Source organism: Manihot esculenta, chromosome 2 (genome assembly GCF_001659605.2).
Source record: "Manihot esculenta cultivar AM560-2 chromosome 2, M.esculenta_v8, whole genome shotgun sequence".
In the NCBI taxonomy this organism is placed as follows: domain Eukaryota; kingdom Viridiplantae; phylum Streptophyta; class Magnoliopsida; order Malpighiales; family Euphorbiaceae; genus Manihot; species Manihot esculenta.
The window spans coordinates 31133282-31150797 of record NC_035162.2 but is presented as its reverse complement, the minus strand read 5'-3'; the positions used below and the strand labels follow the sequence as shown (position 1 = coordinate 31150797).

The following is a 17516-nucleotide window of genomic DNA, read 5'->3' as shown; positions in this document are numbered from 1 at the left end:
TTAATTTTTAATATTCAATTAAATTTATCATCATAATATAAAATTACTATAACTAAATTTTCCTCTAATTAAAGCCTATTGGTATTTTTTTATTTTTAATACATTTAAATAGCTTAGAATTTATTTAGCTCTACTCTTTATATATATTTAATAGTTCAAAAAACCACGCTCGTATAATTTTGTTGATATTTCACTTGTCATGTTAAAATTCAATTTTCTCCCTTGAACTATTACCTTCTCTCTCTCATTCGCTTGAGAAAATCCCTTTCCCCTCCCTCTTCAGCGACCTCCTCGACATCACCCACAGATCACATACAACACCATTTCATCTTCTTCCTTTTGTATAATAATAAGGATAATTTTATAATAGAACTTTTTGAGGTTTAACAAAACTCAAAACTTATTCCTTATCATTTTAATGAAAAATAATTTAATTCTTAAAATTTTAGAATTTTATTTTGTTAAAAAAAATCTTTATGTTAAAATTCACAATTAAAATCTATTGAATACTACGTTTAATTCCAACTAGTACAGGAATTCTCTATCTTTGATTGTAATCAACACCAACTAACTACCCCTCACCCTCTCACAACCAAAAAGAAAAAAAGAAAAAAAAGAAAAAAAAAAGAAAAAACACAACAAAATAAGAAAAAAGAACTTTCAAAGAGGTACTAAAGGAAATTACAACATCAAACAAAAATTTCAGGATGTATTTAAACAAATAACAACCTAGCTAACAGACTAAGAGGAAAGTAAAATTTGATAAGCTACAAACTTCTCGTCTTTATTGATTCAATGTAAGAATACTTCCTATCAGTGTGCAATAACAAACAGAAAAGAAAACGGAAATAAAGAGCAGAAGATCCGAATTTACACAATGCTCTCTCTCGCATATGCACTTGTCTCTTCCGCAACCTTTGCCCATACGTTTGCAATCTTCTCAGCATATCCCACCTGCACGTCCATCATATGGAACAGTATAAACTTGTGCCTCAATAAACAAATATGCAATCCCAAAGTAGATGTCATTTGTACATACATATAATCAAGTTACTCAAATATAAAAACAACACAAAAACAAAAACTTTGGATTCATTGCGTGCCAAACAAGAAAATGTAATCTTATTCTGAGAATTGCATTTTATTCGCAATTACGAAGTGCACCAAAGTATGGCCTAAGATTAATTCAATATAAAATGGGCAAATCTAATCTTGTCCCGAGAACGATTACTCATCCTTCGAATTTTTCGGCTCCTATTATAAGTCTCGAGATCTAGTTTTCTTCCAATGAAGGGAAAATGATGCAGTTTAAGAAGACGAGGTTTATGAATTATTTTAATTTAATTATTCATCATAAAATTAGAAGTTTTAGTTAATAAATCTATTTAGTTTAGGATTTCCTAATTACAATTGGGTTACATTCTTAATTTGATTTGTTATAGTATTCTTAATAGTTATAATCAGGATGGTTGATAGACTACAAATACCTATGTCTAGGCATTTTTATTAAGAGATTTTATTATAGTAATAATATTGTTGACGATAAGATGTGAGAATATATTTCTAATCTCACCCCTTAATTCCTTGTACCTTAGCTAGTTCTACATCAATTTTCTATCAGAGCTTATCTACATCAATTTTCTATCAGAGCTTATCTACATCAATTTTGAGAATCAGCTCTAGGTTGGTGATGGGCTGAATCTGAACTGGGCTGTATAACCTTCCCATGGTTCAAGTTTTGATTATGTTCTGGTTATGATTCTGATTCAATCCGACTCCATCTGGTTTTATCAAATCCAACAGTCCCATTTCTTTTTCAGTTTAGTCACAATTCAAGTCAACCAGATTTGACTGTTTTAGATCCAGTAACGATCTGACTCAGGTTTGGAACTGACCTATGGCCTGATCTATATATATGTATATATATATATAAAGAGCTTAGGTGGCACCCTCACTTACTCTAATTTTCTTTCAATTTTGTTACTGACTATGATTGCAATGTTTACTTATTCCACCTTTTAAAAGATGAGATGAGAGGTGGCACTTTTTAAAGGTCAAGGTGTCATTAGAGTTTTCAGGTGAAAGTCAAGGATCAAAATACGCTTTCATCTAAGGGGGGAAATTATGCAATAGGAAATTATGCAATATAAATCAACTTTAAAATTGAAAGAAGAGTTTGATGCAATGTCAAGACTAAAAATAGGGTTTGATAGTGATTTATCAATGCTGTTAAAGATACAAGATAAGAACAAAAAAAGCAGCCTAAATCAAATAAGCAATTTGAAGAACAAAAGAGAACAATTTGGATCCCAAACTTCAATGGTTGACCTTCCAACGTGGAAAACAAAGATGATAAGACTGAGTAAGAAAATTTGGTAGAAATGACCCTGGAGAAAGTACCTGAAGCTGATAAGAATGAGCACGATAAATTGAGGAGCCTATCATAGGGAATGAAAAAAATAAAGCCATGAAGACTTCAATATAAATTGAAGGATATCACCCAAGGAAAAAACAACTCGAAAATCAAAATCTCATGTTCTTATTAAATTGAAGTCTTTCGATTAAAGTTGTGATCAAATTTCTATGTTCAAATGTTTCAAGGAATGCAAAGGAAAGCATAAAGTTATTCGTTTCTGAAGAATTTTGGGAAAAATTTTGAGCATTCTTGTATTTCACTCTTAATCTTTACAATTGGTCTACATGACTATTTATACGCAGAGAATCATATCTAAACAGGAAGCAAATAATCAAATAATAATTACAGAGATAATTAAGGATCCTAATCAGATCAAATCAAATCTCTAGAATCAGCTAGGATTAATAAATAAGTCAACACTCCCCCTCAAGTTGGTGCAAAGATGTCACACATGCCCAACTTGCAAATCAGATTATGGTAGATCTTGTTGTTAAGTCCTTTAGTAAACACATCCGCAAGTTGCCCCGTAGAAGTCACATGTACTAGGCTCAAAATACCATCTGTTAATTTTTCTTTAATGAAATGCCGATCAATTTCAATGTGCTTGGTTCGGTCATGTTGGACTGGATTTTGTGCTATACTTATAGCAGCTTTATTGTCACAATACAAGGTTATCTTGTCTCTCTCGAACAATCTCAACTCTTCCAATAACTTCTGCAACCATAAGAGTTCACATACTCCTTGGGCCATTGCTCTGTATTCAGCTTCCGCACTTGACCGAGCAACAACACTTTGTTTTTTGCTCCTCCAGGTGACAAGGTTCCCCCCACAACTGTGCAGTAGCCAGAGGTGGATCTCCTGTCATCGAGAGATCCTGCCCAATCTGCATCTGTAAAAGTTTCAATTCGGAGGTGACTATGTTTGGAGTAAAGAAGCCCTTTCCCTGGCGCAGACTTTAGGTATCTCAAGATGCGAAGTACAGCTTGCATATGAGTCTCGCGAGGGTCATGCATGAATTGGCTGACTAAGCTAACAGCATAGGCTATATCCGGTCGAGTGTGTGAGAGATAAATCAACCTTCCTACCAATCTTTGATATCTTCCAATATCCACGGACTCACCAGTTCCTGCTTTCAGCTTGTGATTGCTTTCAATGGGAGATTCTGCTGGTTTACACCCCATCATACCAGTTTCTTCCAAAAGATCCAGAATGTACTTTCTTTGGGAGATGAAAATTCCTTTTTCTGATCTAGCCACCTCGATACCTAGAAAATATTGCAGTTTTCCCAGATCTTTGATTTCAAATTCCTGGGCCAACAACCTCTTTAGTTGAGCCATTTCCTCTTTGTCATCACCTGTCACCACTATATCATCAACATACACAATAAGAAGGGTGATCTTACCCTTATGATGTTTGATAAACAGAGTGTGATCAGCATTGCTTTGTTGGTAACCAAAGGACAGCATGGCTCTGCTAAACCTGTCAAACCAAGCTCTGGGAGATTGTTTTAGCCCATACAAAGCCTTTTTTAACCTGCACACCTTTCCTTGTGTCTTCTCATCAGCGAACCCAGGAGGAATTTCCATGAACACTTCTTCCTCTAAATCTCCATGGAGGAAAGCATTCTTCACATCAAACTGTTGCAAGTCCCAGTCCAAGTTGGCTGCGCAAGATAACAAAACTCTGATTGAGTTCATTTTTGCAACTGGGGCAAATGTCTCTTGGTAATCCACTCCATAGGTTTGGGTGAATCCTTTAGCAACCAATCTGGCCTTAAACCGTTCAATTGTGCCATCAGCTTTGTGTTTCACTGTGAACACCCATTTACAGCCAACGAGTTTCTTCTCAGGTGGGAGAGTGACAAGCTCCCAAGTCTCATTTTTAGCCAATGCTTTCATCTCTTCAATCATTGCTTTCTTCCATTTAGGATCTGCAAAAGCTTTCTTCCAATCCTGTGGAATAGACACAGAGGAAATAGACAAGACAAAGGCTCTATAGGAAGAAGATAAAGATTCATAAGAAACAAAGTTAGAAATAGGGTGTTTAGTGCAAGATCTGACCCCTTTTCTTTGTGCAATAGGTTTATCTAAGTCATTGAAACATTCAAGAGTTGTGGGTAACTCACCAGAAGAAAGAGTTGTGGGTAACTCATTAGAAGAAGATTCATGACTGGGTAACTCACCAGGAGAAGATTCTTGACTCTGAGTAGACTGCATAATGGCTTCTTCTGCCTTGTCTCTCCTTGAATACCTTCTCAAATCTGGCTTGTCCAAACGACCAGTTCTCTCTCCCTGATTGGACATCTCCCCCTGTCTACTAGAACTCAAACTTTCTAGTTGAACCATATCATTCAGAATCACAGAATTCGGGATCACCTCTTCTTGCTCATTATTCTCCCTCTGAAGAGATGAGTGGGTGGTGCTGAAGTAGGGTTCAGTTTCTCGGAAGGTAACATCCATACTAACGAAGTATTTCCTAGAGGGAGGATGATAACACTTGTATCCTTTCTGTGTTGGAGAATACCCAACAAACACACATTTAAGGGCCTTGGGATCCAGTTTTCCTGCCGTCCTAGTATGGACAAAGCAAACACACCCAAATACTTTTGGTGGAACAACATATGAATTCTTCCCTTGTAGAACCGCCAAAGGACTTATAAAGTCAAGGGTCTTGAGAGGCATTCTATTGATAAGATAAGCAGATGCAAGAATTGCATCTCCCCAATATGCTTTGGGTAGATTCATGGTGAACATAAGAGATCGAGCTACCTCCAATAGATGCCTATTTTTCCTCTCAGCAACGCCATTTTTAGCACTAGTATAAGAACAACTAGTCTGGTGTATTATCCCATTACTCTCCAAATAAGCAGAAAAGCTACTATCCATGTATTCTCTTCCATTGTCAGTTCTCAAAATTTTCACCTTAGTATCAAATTGAGTACAAACCATCTTATGAAAGGATTGAAAACAATAAAAGACATCACTTTTAGCTTTAATCAAATAGACCCAAGTCATTCGAGTACAACAATCAATAAAGGTGACAAACCATCGATTACCAGACAAGAAGACAGTTTGAGTAGGCCCCCAAACATCAGAATGAATAGTCGCAAAAGGAATTTGACTTTTATTATGACTCCAAGGATAGGATGTTCTAGTGTGTTTAGCATACTCACAAGCATCACAAAATAGAGAATCAAACTGAGTTCTAGCAAACAAATTAGGATAAAGTTTTTCTAAGGCAAAGAATGATGGATGCCCTAACCGTCTGTGCCATTGTATTATTTCCTGATTGACATCCTTATTTTCTCCAAAACAGGCTTGAGATATCGAAGAACCTGGATCACCCTCCAACATATATAAGCCATCGTGCAGTCTACCATTGCCAATCCTCTTTCCTGTGTGAAGATCCTGAATACCACAATGATCAGGAAAGAATTCAATTTTACAATTAAGGGCATTGGTGATAGCACTAACAGATAAAAGGTTGACAGGAAAGTGAGGAACATGGAGGACAGATGATAATTTAATATTGGATGTGCAAATAACAGAACCTGTTCCGGATATGGGAGTAAGAGAGCCATCAGCAATTTTGACACTATCTTTGGTTAGGGAAGGAAAATAATTGAGAAAGCCTTTAGAATAACCTGTCATGTGTCTATTCGCACCAGAATCGATAATCCATGGAATATTATGAAGAGATGAAGCATTACCTGACTTTACAAAGTCAGATGTGGCACTAAAGAATGAGGAATCAGAGTTAGGAATCGAGACTCTTTTACCTTCTGCTATTGACACCCTTTTTCCTTCTGTCATTGACACCCTTTTACCTTCTGCCATGGTAAAGGTTTATAAACTGTGACAGAATAGGAGGTATCCAAGGTTGTACACACAAGAGAGCCCAATTGATTCACCAAAAAGACCGGGTAGCAGCACGGGAAGGCCGAAAAGATGATCGGAATCGTCGCCGGAGTGATCGGAGCAGCAAAGCAGTGACAGATAATGGGTCACGCGCCGGGAAGCAACGGGTCACGCGCCAGGAAGGGGTGGCGCGTGAGCCTCACGCGCAGGCTTTTCCGGCATCGGAGCTGGTAGATCGGCCGGCGGTTCTCCTGGTGCCGGCGGTGAGAGATTGAGAGGCTCCTAAATGGGTTAGTACCAAAAAGGTAGATCTAGGGTTTGAAAACCCTAAAGAGGAAAAATTGAATTTGGACTCAAAAAATCAGGAAAAGGCTCTGATACCATGAAGAATTTTGGGGAAAATTTTGAGCATTCTTGTATTTCACTCTTAATCTTTACAATTGGTCTACATGACTATTTATACACAGAGAATCATATCTAAACAGGAAGCAAATAATCAAATAATAATTACAGATATAATTAAGGATCCTAATCAGATCAAATCAAATCTCTAGAATCAGCTAGGATTAGTAAATAAGTCAACAGTTTCAATTTTATTGCTATCATCAAAGATAAGAGTCTCTAAGTCCATTTCTTGGTTCTTCCTCACTATGAGACTCTAGGTTGATTTTTTTTTAAGTAGGGAAAATAATGTAGCATAGGAAGATGAGATATATGAATTATTTTAATTTAACTATTCATTGTCAAATTAGGAAGTTAATATTTATAGGTTTAAAATTCTATTCCATTTAGAATTTATTATTTTAGAATTTCCTAGTTAGAATTTTTTTTAATATTCCTAGCATGGTTTGGTTTATATTCCTAATTAGTTACAAATAGGAGTTAGGACTAGTTGATAAAAACTATAACTGCCTATGTGTGGGTGTTTTATTTAGAGAGATTCTTATGATGATGTTATTGACAGTTGATCAGATTTGGGAATTTGGTCCACTTCTCTATTTGAGAATTTTGGATTGAGTGAGTCACAGAAATATCCTATATGCAAAGCAAGGGTTATGATGAGTACATCAACCCTACTTAGAGCCCACAAGTGTGAGATGCTTCATGCATTGGGTTACCCTTTTCTCTATTTGAAAATTTGTTTTGCTTTACAATGTGTTTCTCACCCCTTAGTTGCCCATAACTTTCATCAGTTTAAAATAAATTTGGTACCAAAGCTCTTTCTCCATCAAAACCATTCTATTAATTATCCAAGTAAAATCTCTTAAGAAGCACAAAAACCCTACCCTTCCTAAATGGTAAATTTACAATAAGCATCCAAAACATTGTAATTAACAAAAATAATCCCTAAATCTAGATTTCCTTCACTGCATCAATTAATCACATACAGCGCATAAATAAAACTCCAAAAACAAACCCCCTTAACACCCCCCACCCCCAATTGGGCCCACACCACCGTTAAGCATAATCAAGTAATCAGCCATTAGCCTTGTCATTACATAGAGTTGCTAGTACTAGGCTGTAATACCAAACTTATGTTATGTTGCTCAATTATGTGGGATGCATTCAGAGTCATAGATGGAAATGAGAAAAAAATATATATATGTATGCCTAGCACCATATGGGTTCTGAAAACCAGTAGATTTGGCCTGATGTCCATCTAATTGCATCGTCAAATGATCCACATACAGGTGTAAGAAAAAGTTACTCCACTTTTTTCTTTTCATTTTTTTTTTCTTTTTTCTTTTTTCACTTTTTCACAGAAGCATAGCTTTGAGGAGTAGGACACTGCAACATGCTGCAACCGGAAATAATTGAGTTCTCTAGTAGGTTCTATCAGATTTTGCAAGTCCAGTCCATATGAACTCATAAGACCGATTTTGCCCAAAACATAAGTTTAAAAGGAATCAATCATAAGTCACTCTCAAAAGAGAAACCCTTATGTTCTCTAGAAAATTTTATTATCATCTAACAAAAGAATTCCAAAACATAATTGGTACCTGATTAAGAACAAACCCCTTCAACATGTTCGAGAAGTCAGCACGCCTTTCTCTGTCAAGCCTTTCTAGTTCACTTCTGTTATTCTCCTGAAATCAGATTCTTATTAAACCAATTGCAACATTGAGATTTTTTTAAAAGAAAAGAAAGAAAAGAAAACAAAAGGCTATATAGCCTCACATTACTGGAATTATGACCAAACATTAAATTCTGGCATATCTAGAACACAAATGAGACTAGCTGGACAGTGTACTCATAGTCTGCTTGAACAGGTAGGTACAGTAAATATCAGCCATAAGCCAAAACTACAATACAACAAATGTTTGAAAATATGCAAGACACATTTGTTCATACATAGATAAATGACCACTAGCTCATTGCTAGTCTGAAAACTTGGCATCATAGTCAACAGGTCCCCTACATCATCACCAAGATAGCAATGAATGAAATGGGAAAAGCTTCTACAAAGAAGAGTCCCTCACTCCTAGGTAGGTCTATGTCTCACATCCACACAATTACTGCATCAGAAGCGACAGACAACAAAGTGTTTAACATGGAGCTTATCCACGCAACATTGGGAACCACAATCACATAAATGTAAATAACCTGGTTAGCAACTTTGTTATTATCACAATTATATTACTGCCAGAATCTATTCCAAGGAATAACCAGCGACATCCATGAATTCAACATGAGAACATTTAGGAAGCTAAGGAATGACTCCCTCAAAACAAAACAGCAATGTGGAGTGCTTGTCCATCTGCTAGCAAAACCGTTAGGAGAACATCAAATTTGTGCATGCGCAAATCCATTGAAAAGCAAATATATCATGTTTCATGGAGATTAATTAACATCAACACTCAACAGCCTGATTTTCAAATCCTTCAACCCAACTTTTGGCCTTGTCATTGTCAAGATAAAAAGTAGACAGACCTCTTATGAATTGTAAATGAAACATAGCCTAGCCACTTTAGAAAATGGAGAGGTTTATTCATCATATATCAACAAATTAGATTGCCTTGTCAGAAAAAACCTTCTCAAATCCATTTCATAACTACCTAGAAATCTAGGAGCATAACAGGGGCTAGACCTTATCGTATTCTTAAGAGGGGGAGGGGGGTTGGGGAACAACAAAAACAAGAAGGAAAGGGCTCTAATAGAACAGTATACAGGGTAACTATCCTCTTTGAAGTGCTACACTTGCTTCTGGAACTCTATGCTCATATGCTAAACTTATTTAATGAACTGGAAATGGGGAATTTACTGTTCATAACACTGCTTACGCTGGAGAGCATTATCTTAGAATCATATTTGCATTAACAAAATAAATGGAATGGGAAAATGGATGAAATCACATATCATCATCAAATAAATTAAACAGAGAAAGTACCCCAAGAATGTCTTTTGAAATGAACCCATGAAAGACCAGAAAAATTATTTTATCTGCTACATATCTCTTTGCTAAAGCAAATATGTGATAAATCCATCCCCAACATATGAACTTCTGTCAACATTCAAAAGTAAAATTTATCATCCACTTGCTATATGCAGGCTATATTATATTCACTCTTAATTCCATCATGTCACAGATAATGAGGTCTTAAAGGAAAATGCCAATAAGTACTTCACAATTATTGCAATATTTTTAGACACCGAATTAACTGATTCCCTTGAGATATAGGTTTACCAGACACCTTCCAGCTAACAATAATAACTCTCCTAACGTCCTTCCCATCACTCTAAAGTAAATCCCTAAGCAAATACTCAAATTTTAATGCAACACAGGAATCTTTGGAAAAGGCATTAGATCCAATGGAATACTAGGTAAACAGCTTGTATAAGAGTTGCATCCACCAAGAGGGGCAAACCATCTTTTCCATTATCTGATCTCTTTAGAGATTTTGAGCGAACAAGGTCCAAAATCCAAATAGCTAAGTTTGCTCCCAATTCCAATGAACCGCTTAGCTATTACTGGCCAATCTTGGACCACATAACCCACTAAATATGTCAAACCAGACAAACGTACATGCGGCAAATTAATAACTACCAAACTGCTGTGCTACTTAATTTTGAAGCCTAACACTAAAAAATCTGTAGCAAACCCCTGGAGACAGAATTACATGCCACCTACAAGCTAACCAGATGATCTCATGCCATCCCTCACATCAATCAAAGAAAATTCCTCTGCAACTATTCAATATTGAGTGCAACATAAATAGGAATCTTAAAAGGGATAAATGATTCAGAAGAATGCTTGGTAAACAAGCTTGTATAGAGTTACATACACCAAGAGGGAATAAACCATCTTTCCATTATCTAATTTCTTTAGGAATTTTGAGCAACCGTGGTCAAAAAACCATGTAACTATGGTTACTCCCAATGCCAATGAGCCCTGCAGCAATTATTGCCCAATCTTGGAACACATATCTCATTAAATATGCCAAACCAGATAGCATCACTAGATGCAAATTAATATCTACAAAATGAACCACTGTTGAGACATTAATTTTGAAGCCTAATACTCAAATATCTGTAGGAAAACTGAAGCACTTATAAAAGTATTTTTTATCTCAAGTGGATATTAGATTACCAATGAACTTGGCTTAGTGATCCTAGAGTTATCTTAAAGGTTGAGAGGTTATGGGCTTGCATTGTAGTTGAGACCTGGTTAATCCAAAAACAAAATGGGAAGGATATGGATCGTCCACGCAAATGCAGCATTTCCCAAACTTTGTTTTGCTCTCAGCACAGACTAAGGCCATGTACACATCTACAGAATTGCCATTATGCAAACAAGGTCCAAATGGTTCTGATTAATCTAGCTCTAAGCTGATACTTTGCAATTGCAAACTAACTAAAGTTGTTGAAGTAGTTGGAAGACCACAATCAATATACAGTTTTGATGTGAACAAAAACATAAAGTAAGATACCTTGATCCGTTCATATTCTCTAATTGCAACATGTTTTGCATCCTCAGTGGCTCTGATGGTTTCCTTCAACTCCTCTATCTTGCGAATCCTAGATTTGTCACCACCAAATATCTTTGATGATGCAGTTTCAAGTTTTTCGGCCCTCGAATGCAATGACGACAAATCAGATATAAGAGTTTGCACAGTCAACAAAGCACTAGAACGGTCTGAGAATGCACCATGGACAGACAACATCAGTCCAAGGTATTCATGAAACGTATCCTGCCAAGTTCAAACAACAGCAATGTTTTTCTTTTTGAGATCATTAGAATATTCAATTCTCATACCAAAATATTTACATTTGGTAATTTGTAATTTGAATAATGGAATTGATATTCAGAGTAGTTTAAACACATGAAAATACCCATTTCTCATTAAAATATATACGTTTTAATCCGTTTCATGCAGAATGCATTAACTGGCAGAAATTAAAAACAAAAATGAAAAAAGATTCATGAACATAATTGAATCCATTAGAAAACAAAATGCAACCCGTAACAAAAATTTCTGCAATTTACCAAATGCTTGACAGTCTGCGCATTTAACTCCCGGTAGAATCGGCTTGCTTTAACTGCAGCTGTCGCCACATTTTTCATGTCAGCAGCTCTAACTCTCTGAGAGTTTAAGGTAGCCTCCTCATTCTCAAATTTAGTCAATTTTATAAATGCTAATCCTAATTCTCCCATTGTCTCCCCCATATCTTGTTGGGCTTTAACCAGCGATTCAGCCTATTACCAAATTGCACCACAAAATCATTCTAGAGTCTAAGATACACAATCAAACAATTAAGATACAGGCAACTTACGTTTTTTTAAATCTTTGAACAAAAAATTGTAAAATTAAAAATATACCTGCTGAGAAGCATTGCTGAGTTGTTGCTCGAGATCATGCATCCTCTCTTTCTTCTCTAAAAACTCCTTATCTTCCTCAACAACAGGTGGCTTTGATCCTCCCCAGTCATTAGATACTGACTGCTTCAACTCCTTGAATAGCCGTAACAAATCCCTACCTCCTTTTGCCGGCTGCACAACTTCGTGTGGCGCCACTGCCACACTCTCTCCAAACAACTGCTTCGGCAACTTCACTGCACCATCAAGCATCCTTGAAGCTACATCAGTACTCGTTGGCAACGGCAGCTTCCCTTGAACCTGTAAGAATACCCTCAGTTCATCACTTTTGCTAATCACTGGATGCCCGGCGAGTCTCCTCAAGTATTTTTCTAATGCCACTCTCCTCTGCTCGACAAACTCCTGCTTCTGCATCACTTGGCTCTCCACCACACTCTTGTCCGGCCTCGGAGGAATAAAAAACCCTCGATAAGACTCTGCTAATCGATCTGATAAAGTAACCACATCTTTAAATCGCCTCCGTACGCTAAATTCAGATCCGTTAAGCCCTGGCATGCTCGTTCTCGTCGTAATTAGATACGTAACATAAGCGTTACCTCCTGGAACGAGAGAATTAGAAGTTTCTTGCTCCTTCTGTGGATTCGAGACTGTTATTTTGATATACTCGGAGCTGGAGGACGGGGACCTCGAGAAACAAACAGAAGAATCGGAAGAACGACCAGGGCTACCAGCGCCGTTGACTTCGTTGACCGCGTTTTCATCGAACGGACTGAAAATGACATCGGAATAGGACGGCGGCTCAATGTAAGACGAGTTATCGGTTGCGATATTAGGGTTTCGGAGATCACGAAAGGACGAAGGAGCAAGCAGGGGATCAGAGTCAGCCGGCGCCGTCATCGGCGGCGATAGAGGGTGGTAAGTATCGGCGAGTGATGACATGGCGCTACGGTAATCGGAAAAAGATTTGGTGCCGTTGCTGTTGTTATTGGAAGGTTCGTCGAGGACGAGATTCTCCATTTCATCTCGAGATGCGTGCATATGAGCTTCCTCAATGTCCTGGTTTTCCGATCCCATCATTTTTATTCCGATAAATTTAAAAAAATATAATAAAAATAAACAATTATAGTGCAGCTGCTAAACTACGACCCAGAGTTGAAGATAGAAATCAGGTTTGTGTTTAAGAGAGTGAACTAGGAGGGACTGGTTAAGGAGGGAGAATGAGCTAACGTAAGCCGGGGGCAATAGGTGGAAGAAGACGATCAAGCATGAGGTGCACGCGATCGTCACGCAAGGATCCGGGTTTCTTACGTTTTCAATGGGTTCTGAAGCTTTTAGGTGGGTGGGGACGTCCGGGGTTTGGATTTTTTTTTTTCTTCTTAGATTTTATTAAGATTAGATAGAAGGGACTGATGGTCCCCTTCTCGTGTTCAGTTTTGAGAGCCTTCCAAGCTACATCAGAGCACTGAATGTGTAGAGGTTCACGATACTCGCGGTGTGGAACTCGTTTGGGATCGTTAGTTAGGGGTAAAACTGTCTTTAAAAACACAAACTAGCTCCATTAATCAATCAATGAGGATCTCTGCCTAATATCTTGCAGAACAACATGATGGCATGGTGAAGGAGTATCTCCCAACCAAACCGAAGAAATTACATCATCAGGCAAAGTTAAATGGGCAGCAAATGAGCAAGTTGATTCGCTTGGTGACTTACAAACTTAAAAAGGATAAATATTAAAATGCAGAATAACAATATAGAACATCATGAATACACATATCATGATATGGGGAAAAAACAGTCTCGCCATTCAAAGCTCGAATTGTGGGAAGATTATCTGTTTCAGCGATATATGCTTTCTAACAATATTCATATAAAATAGCAATCGAAAAACTTTAAAACCGTTTTAAAAATTCGAGAAGAGAGATTTTGAATACTAACTTACTAACTTTTTATTTTTTTTATAAATTTTGAACATTATAATAGTATTTATTTATTTATTTATATAAATAAATTATAATTATAATTTAAAATTTTAATAAATAGCCCATATAAATTTTAGATAATTTTAATCAAGTCTCTATTTAATTAATTATATCAAAATCATAAATTCTTTTAAATTACAGGTTTATCCTAATGTCAATTTATATTAAATTAAATCTTACTTGATTTAACTTATCATTTTATTTTCTCATATAATTTTTATGTGCGTGACCCATTATATTTTAAATATGTTATGAATAAATATAATTAACTACTTAATTAATTTGAATGTCAAGAATATTATTTAGCAACATGTCAAAACTATCCAAATATTCAGAACGTCAAAAATGGTTTAATTTAACCTTTCAATACATAGTTTATAAGTATAATTAATATTTATTCATCACAATTGTCTGGATTTAACATTTGATGCATGGAATGTGGCTACAATATTAAATCATATTAGTTGTCATTTATTAGTTATTGACTGACTAAATGAAATTATAAATCTCATTTGCTAATTTCATTCCATATTGTATAAGGATTTCATGATGAATGCTAGTAGAGAACAAATGGGAGATTCTCTAATTTAACCTAAAGTGATTAATCATATCTCAATCACATAAACACTTTCATACAATTCCTAATATATTCAATTCATCTCCATTTATTGCTCATGAACCAAGCAACGTGTAAGATGAATCAAAATATAAAAGTCTCTATATAAGATTATTTATTGATTTCAAGTTAAAGGATCATTTGCACAATCATTAGTTGAGTAATCCATAGACACAAATTATTTTCTATATGAATTTCTCAGGCGGATCAGTTCAGTGCACTTATTTATAAAATAAGCACTTACATATTAGTTTTAAATATATCACATATCTCAATTTATGAGATCAGTTGCTTCATTTAGAAATAAAGGACATAAAATGTATCAATCTCAACAGCTCTAATTATTGTCCAATCATGATAAGAACATCGATCAGGAACATTTAGAGATATTATTTAAATGCAATTGGAATCTCACAATTATAACTATATTATAACTTCCTTTGCATAATAATATAGTCTCATAGATTTCATCTTTACTCGAAGTTCAATTAACACTAAAGATAAATAACAGCATTTGTATAATGTATTTAAATACTTAAAATACATGAAAAAAAATAATATCCAACTATAATCAATAGATTGACTATAGGGAATATTACTAATAATCTCTCACTTGCACTAGAGCTAACCACCCATATGACTTATCACATAAATATAGGTACGGTAATTATGTTTCTATTGGAATAATGCCTTAGTAAGAGAATCTTTAAGATTCTCATTAGTGGAACTCGTCTTATCTCCACGTATTTCCTTTCAATGATTATTTGCAATTGTCTGAGTACATACTTGGATTTTTAACGAGACATAGGTTCTTTTACTTATGCAATGGCTCCATTGTTATCACAGTTCAATATAGCTGGATCAATAATGCTAGAAACCATACCAAGTTCAGAAATGAATTTCTGATCCAAAATTGTCTCCTTTGCTACCTAGGACACAGAAGTGTACTTGACTTTTATTATAGAATCTACAGTGGTCTCTAGTTTGGAACCTTTTCAACTCAATGCTCTACCATTTAGAGTAAAATTATAACCAGATTGAGATTTATTGCCATTAAAATCTGATTGGAAATTCTCATCCGAATATCCATGAACTTTGAGTTCATCAGTCCCTTCAAGTGACATAGTCAGAAATCCTTTCTTGTATTCCTCCATACTAAACTGTTTTAGAACTTTGTCAATGTAAGTGGATTGAAATAATCTTAGAAACCTCTTGGATCTATTTCTATAGATCTCAGTGGCTTATCCCAAATCCTTCAATAAAGAAATTCTTAGACAACCAAATCTTTACAGATTATAGTAATGGAATATCATTTCCTATTATTATTATATCATCTACATATAAAATAAAAAATACAACTCCACTCTCACTAACCTTCTTCTACATAAGGTTCATCCATGATTTTTATAAAATCAAATAATTTGATCATTTTATCAAAACAGATGTTCCATCTGCATGAAGCTTATGTTTCTACAAAAGACATTACAGTTGTAATACCCGACTAAATTCCGGCATCAGAATTCCAATCTTCCGATGGAATCTCGATTGGGGACCGAAATCTCGAAGCTAGAATCTCTCTAGAAGGGTAAAATAAGGTTTTTTATAAAATGTTTTGAATTGTTGAATTTTGGGTTAAAGAAAGAAAAAGGAAAATGTTTTGAGTAAACCCTAGGTTCGCCGCCGAACTTTCAAGCTCCTTCAGGCCGCCAAAGGCGGTTCCTGTTCGGCTGCCGAAGATGGCTTCTTCAGCCACCTATAAGAGGCTTTCAGCCCAAAAATGAGAGTTTTCTCTCCTTTTTTGGGCAGAGGTGAGTCATTGCCCTCCCTTTGATGCTCCTGTTGTTTTTCCTTCAAATCTTTCAGAAAATTCATGAGTTTTTATTTGTTTTTGAAGATTTGAGCTTGAATCTGAGTTTTGAAACCTTGGAGACCTCCAAAGGCCGTCTTACCTCATCTCCAAGTTAGGGTTGTTGTCACCTTTAGATCTCCAAGAGGTAAGTTTAGATCTTTGCTTTTCCTATGTTTTAAATAAGTTTTAAGAAGGGTTAAGGGTTGTTAATGCATGAAATGGTTAAATATAAAGTTTTAGGGTTTATGTTAGTTTTGATGATAAATGCTCCCTCTTGTGTTTATGTTGTTGCTTGTTGGGGAATAGGCTAGTTTCTATGTCCCTTATGTATGTTGAGTGAGTATGAATGTTTTTTAGTAGTTGGGTGTGAGGATTGGAGTGTTTTGGTGGCTGTGTACATAAGGCAGAATCGGGTTCTGCCTTACTGGAGAACCCAGGTTCGGCCACCGAACCTGCTTGTGGAGGCAGCCTTTTGGCTGCCTAACCTGCCCCCGAAAGCATGGACTTTCGGATCTGTGAAGGGGTTTAGGCTGCCGAACCTGCCCCCGAAAGTCCCTGACTTTCAGATCTGTGTGGAGTTTAGGCTGCCGAACTTGCCCCCGAAAGTCCCCTGCCCAGCCTTCTTATGCTTGTTTTGTATGCAGGCTTTGGTATGTTTTAGGGATTTTTTGGGGAGTTGTTTAGAGTCTTGTAATAGTTATGTTTGGTCCCTCATTTGAGTCCATTTGTGTAGGATTGGACCTGGAAGACCGTAGATGCCTGCAGTGAGATAACTGCGTCAGTGTTAGGTGAGCTTGAGGCATGATATGTTGACTATACTGGAGCATTTGATGAAGGCTCTAGTATGGATTTTATGTTTTCAGTTATGATGCATGCACAGGTCGAGCCTTGGTTCATGAAATGATTAGGTTTTTGTTATATCGTATGATCATGTATGAGATTTTATCAGGTGTAACAGGATGTACTTGTAATACCTGGCTAGAC

The 17516-nt window shown here is 36.2% G+C and overlaps 1 protein-coding gene across 1 annotated transcript; it reads right to left on the bottom strand.

The window, feature by feature from the left end:
• Window positions 1-644: 644 nt before the first annotated feature.
• On the bottom strand, window positions 645-13502 carry LOC110609218 (sorting nexin 2A). The gene is made up of 5 exons (XM_021748651.2): window positions 12092-13502; window positions 11759-11968; window positions 11202-11462; window positions 8274-8360; window positions 645-954 (listed from the first exon to the last, which is right to left on the bottom strand). Exons 1-5 carry the CDS (start codon window positions 13163-13165, stop codon window positions 871-873), a joined length of 1716 nt encoding a protein of 571 aa, XP_021604343.1. The 5' UTR covers window positions 13166-13502; the 3' UTR covers window positions 645-870.
• Window positions 13503-17516: the final 4014 nt, after the last annotated feature.

What these genes read in the sequence shown, in the direction of transcription:
- LOC110609218 (XM_021748651.2), bottom strand. Translation starts at nt 13,165, where the DNA reads ATGATGGGATCGGAAAACCAGGACATTGAGGAAGCTCATATGCACGCA. An exon ending in CGCAGACTGTCAAGCATTTG is followed by an intron (nt 11,463 to 11,758) that starts GTAAATTGCAGA and finishes TGAACTTGGCAG; the next exon opens with GATACGTTTCATGAATACCT. An exon ending in AGGGGTTTGTTCTTAATCAG is followed by an intron (nt 955 to 8,273) that starts GTACCAATTATG and finishes ATGGACGTGCAG; the next exon opens with GTGGGATATGCTGAGAAGAT.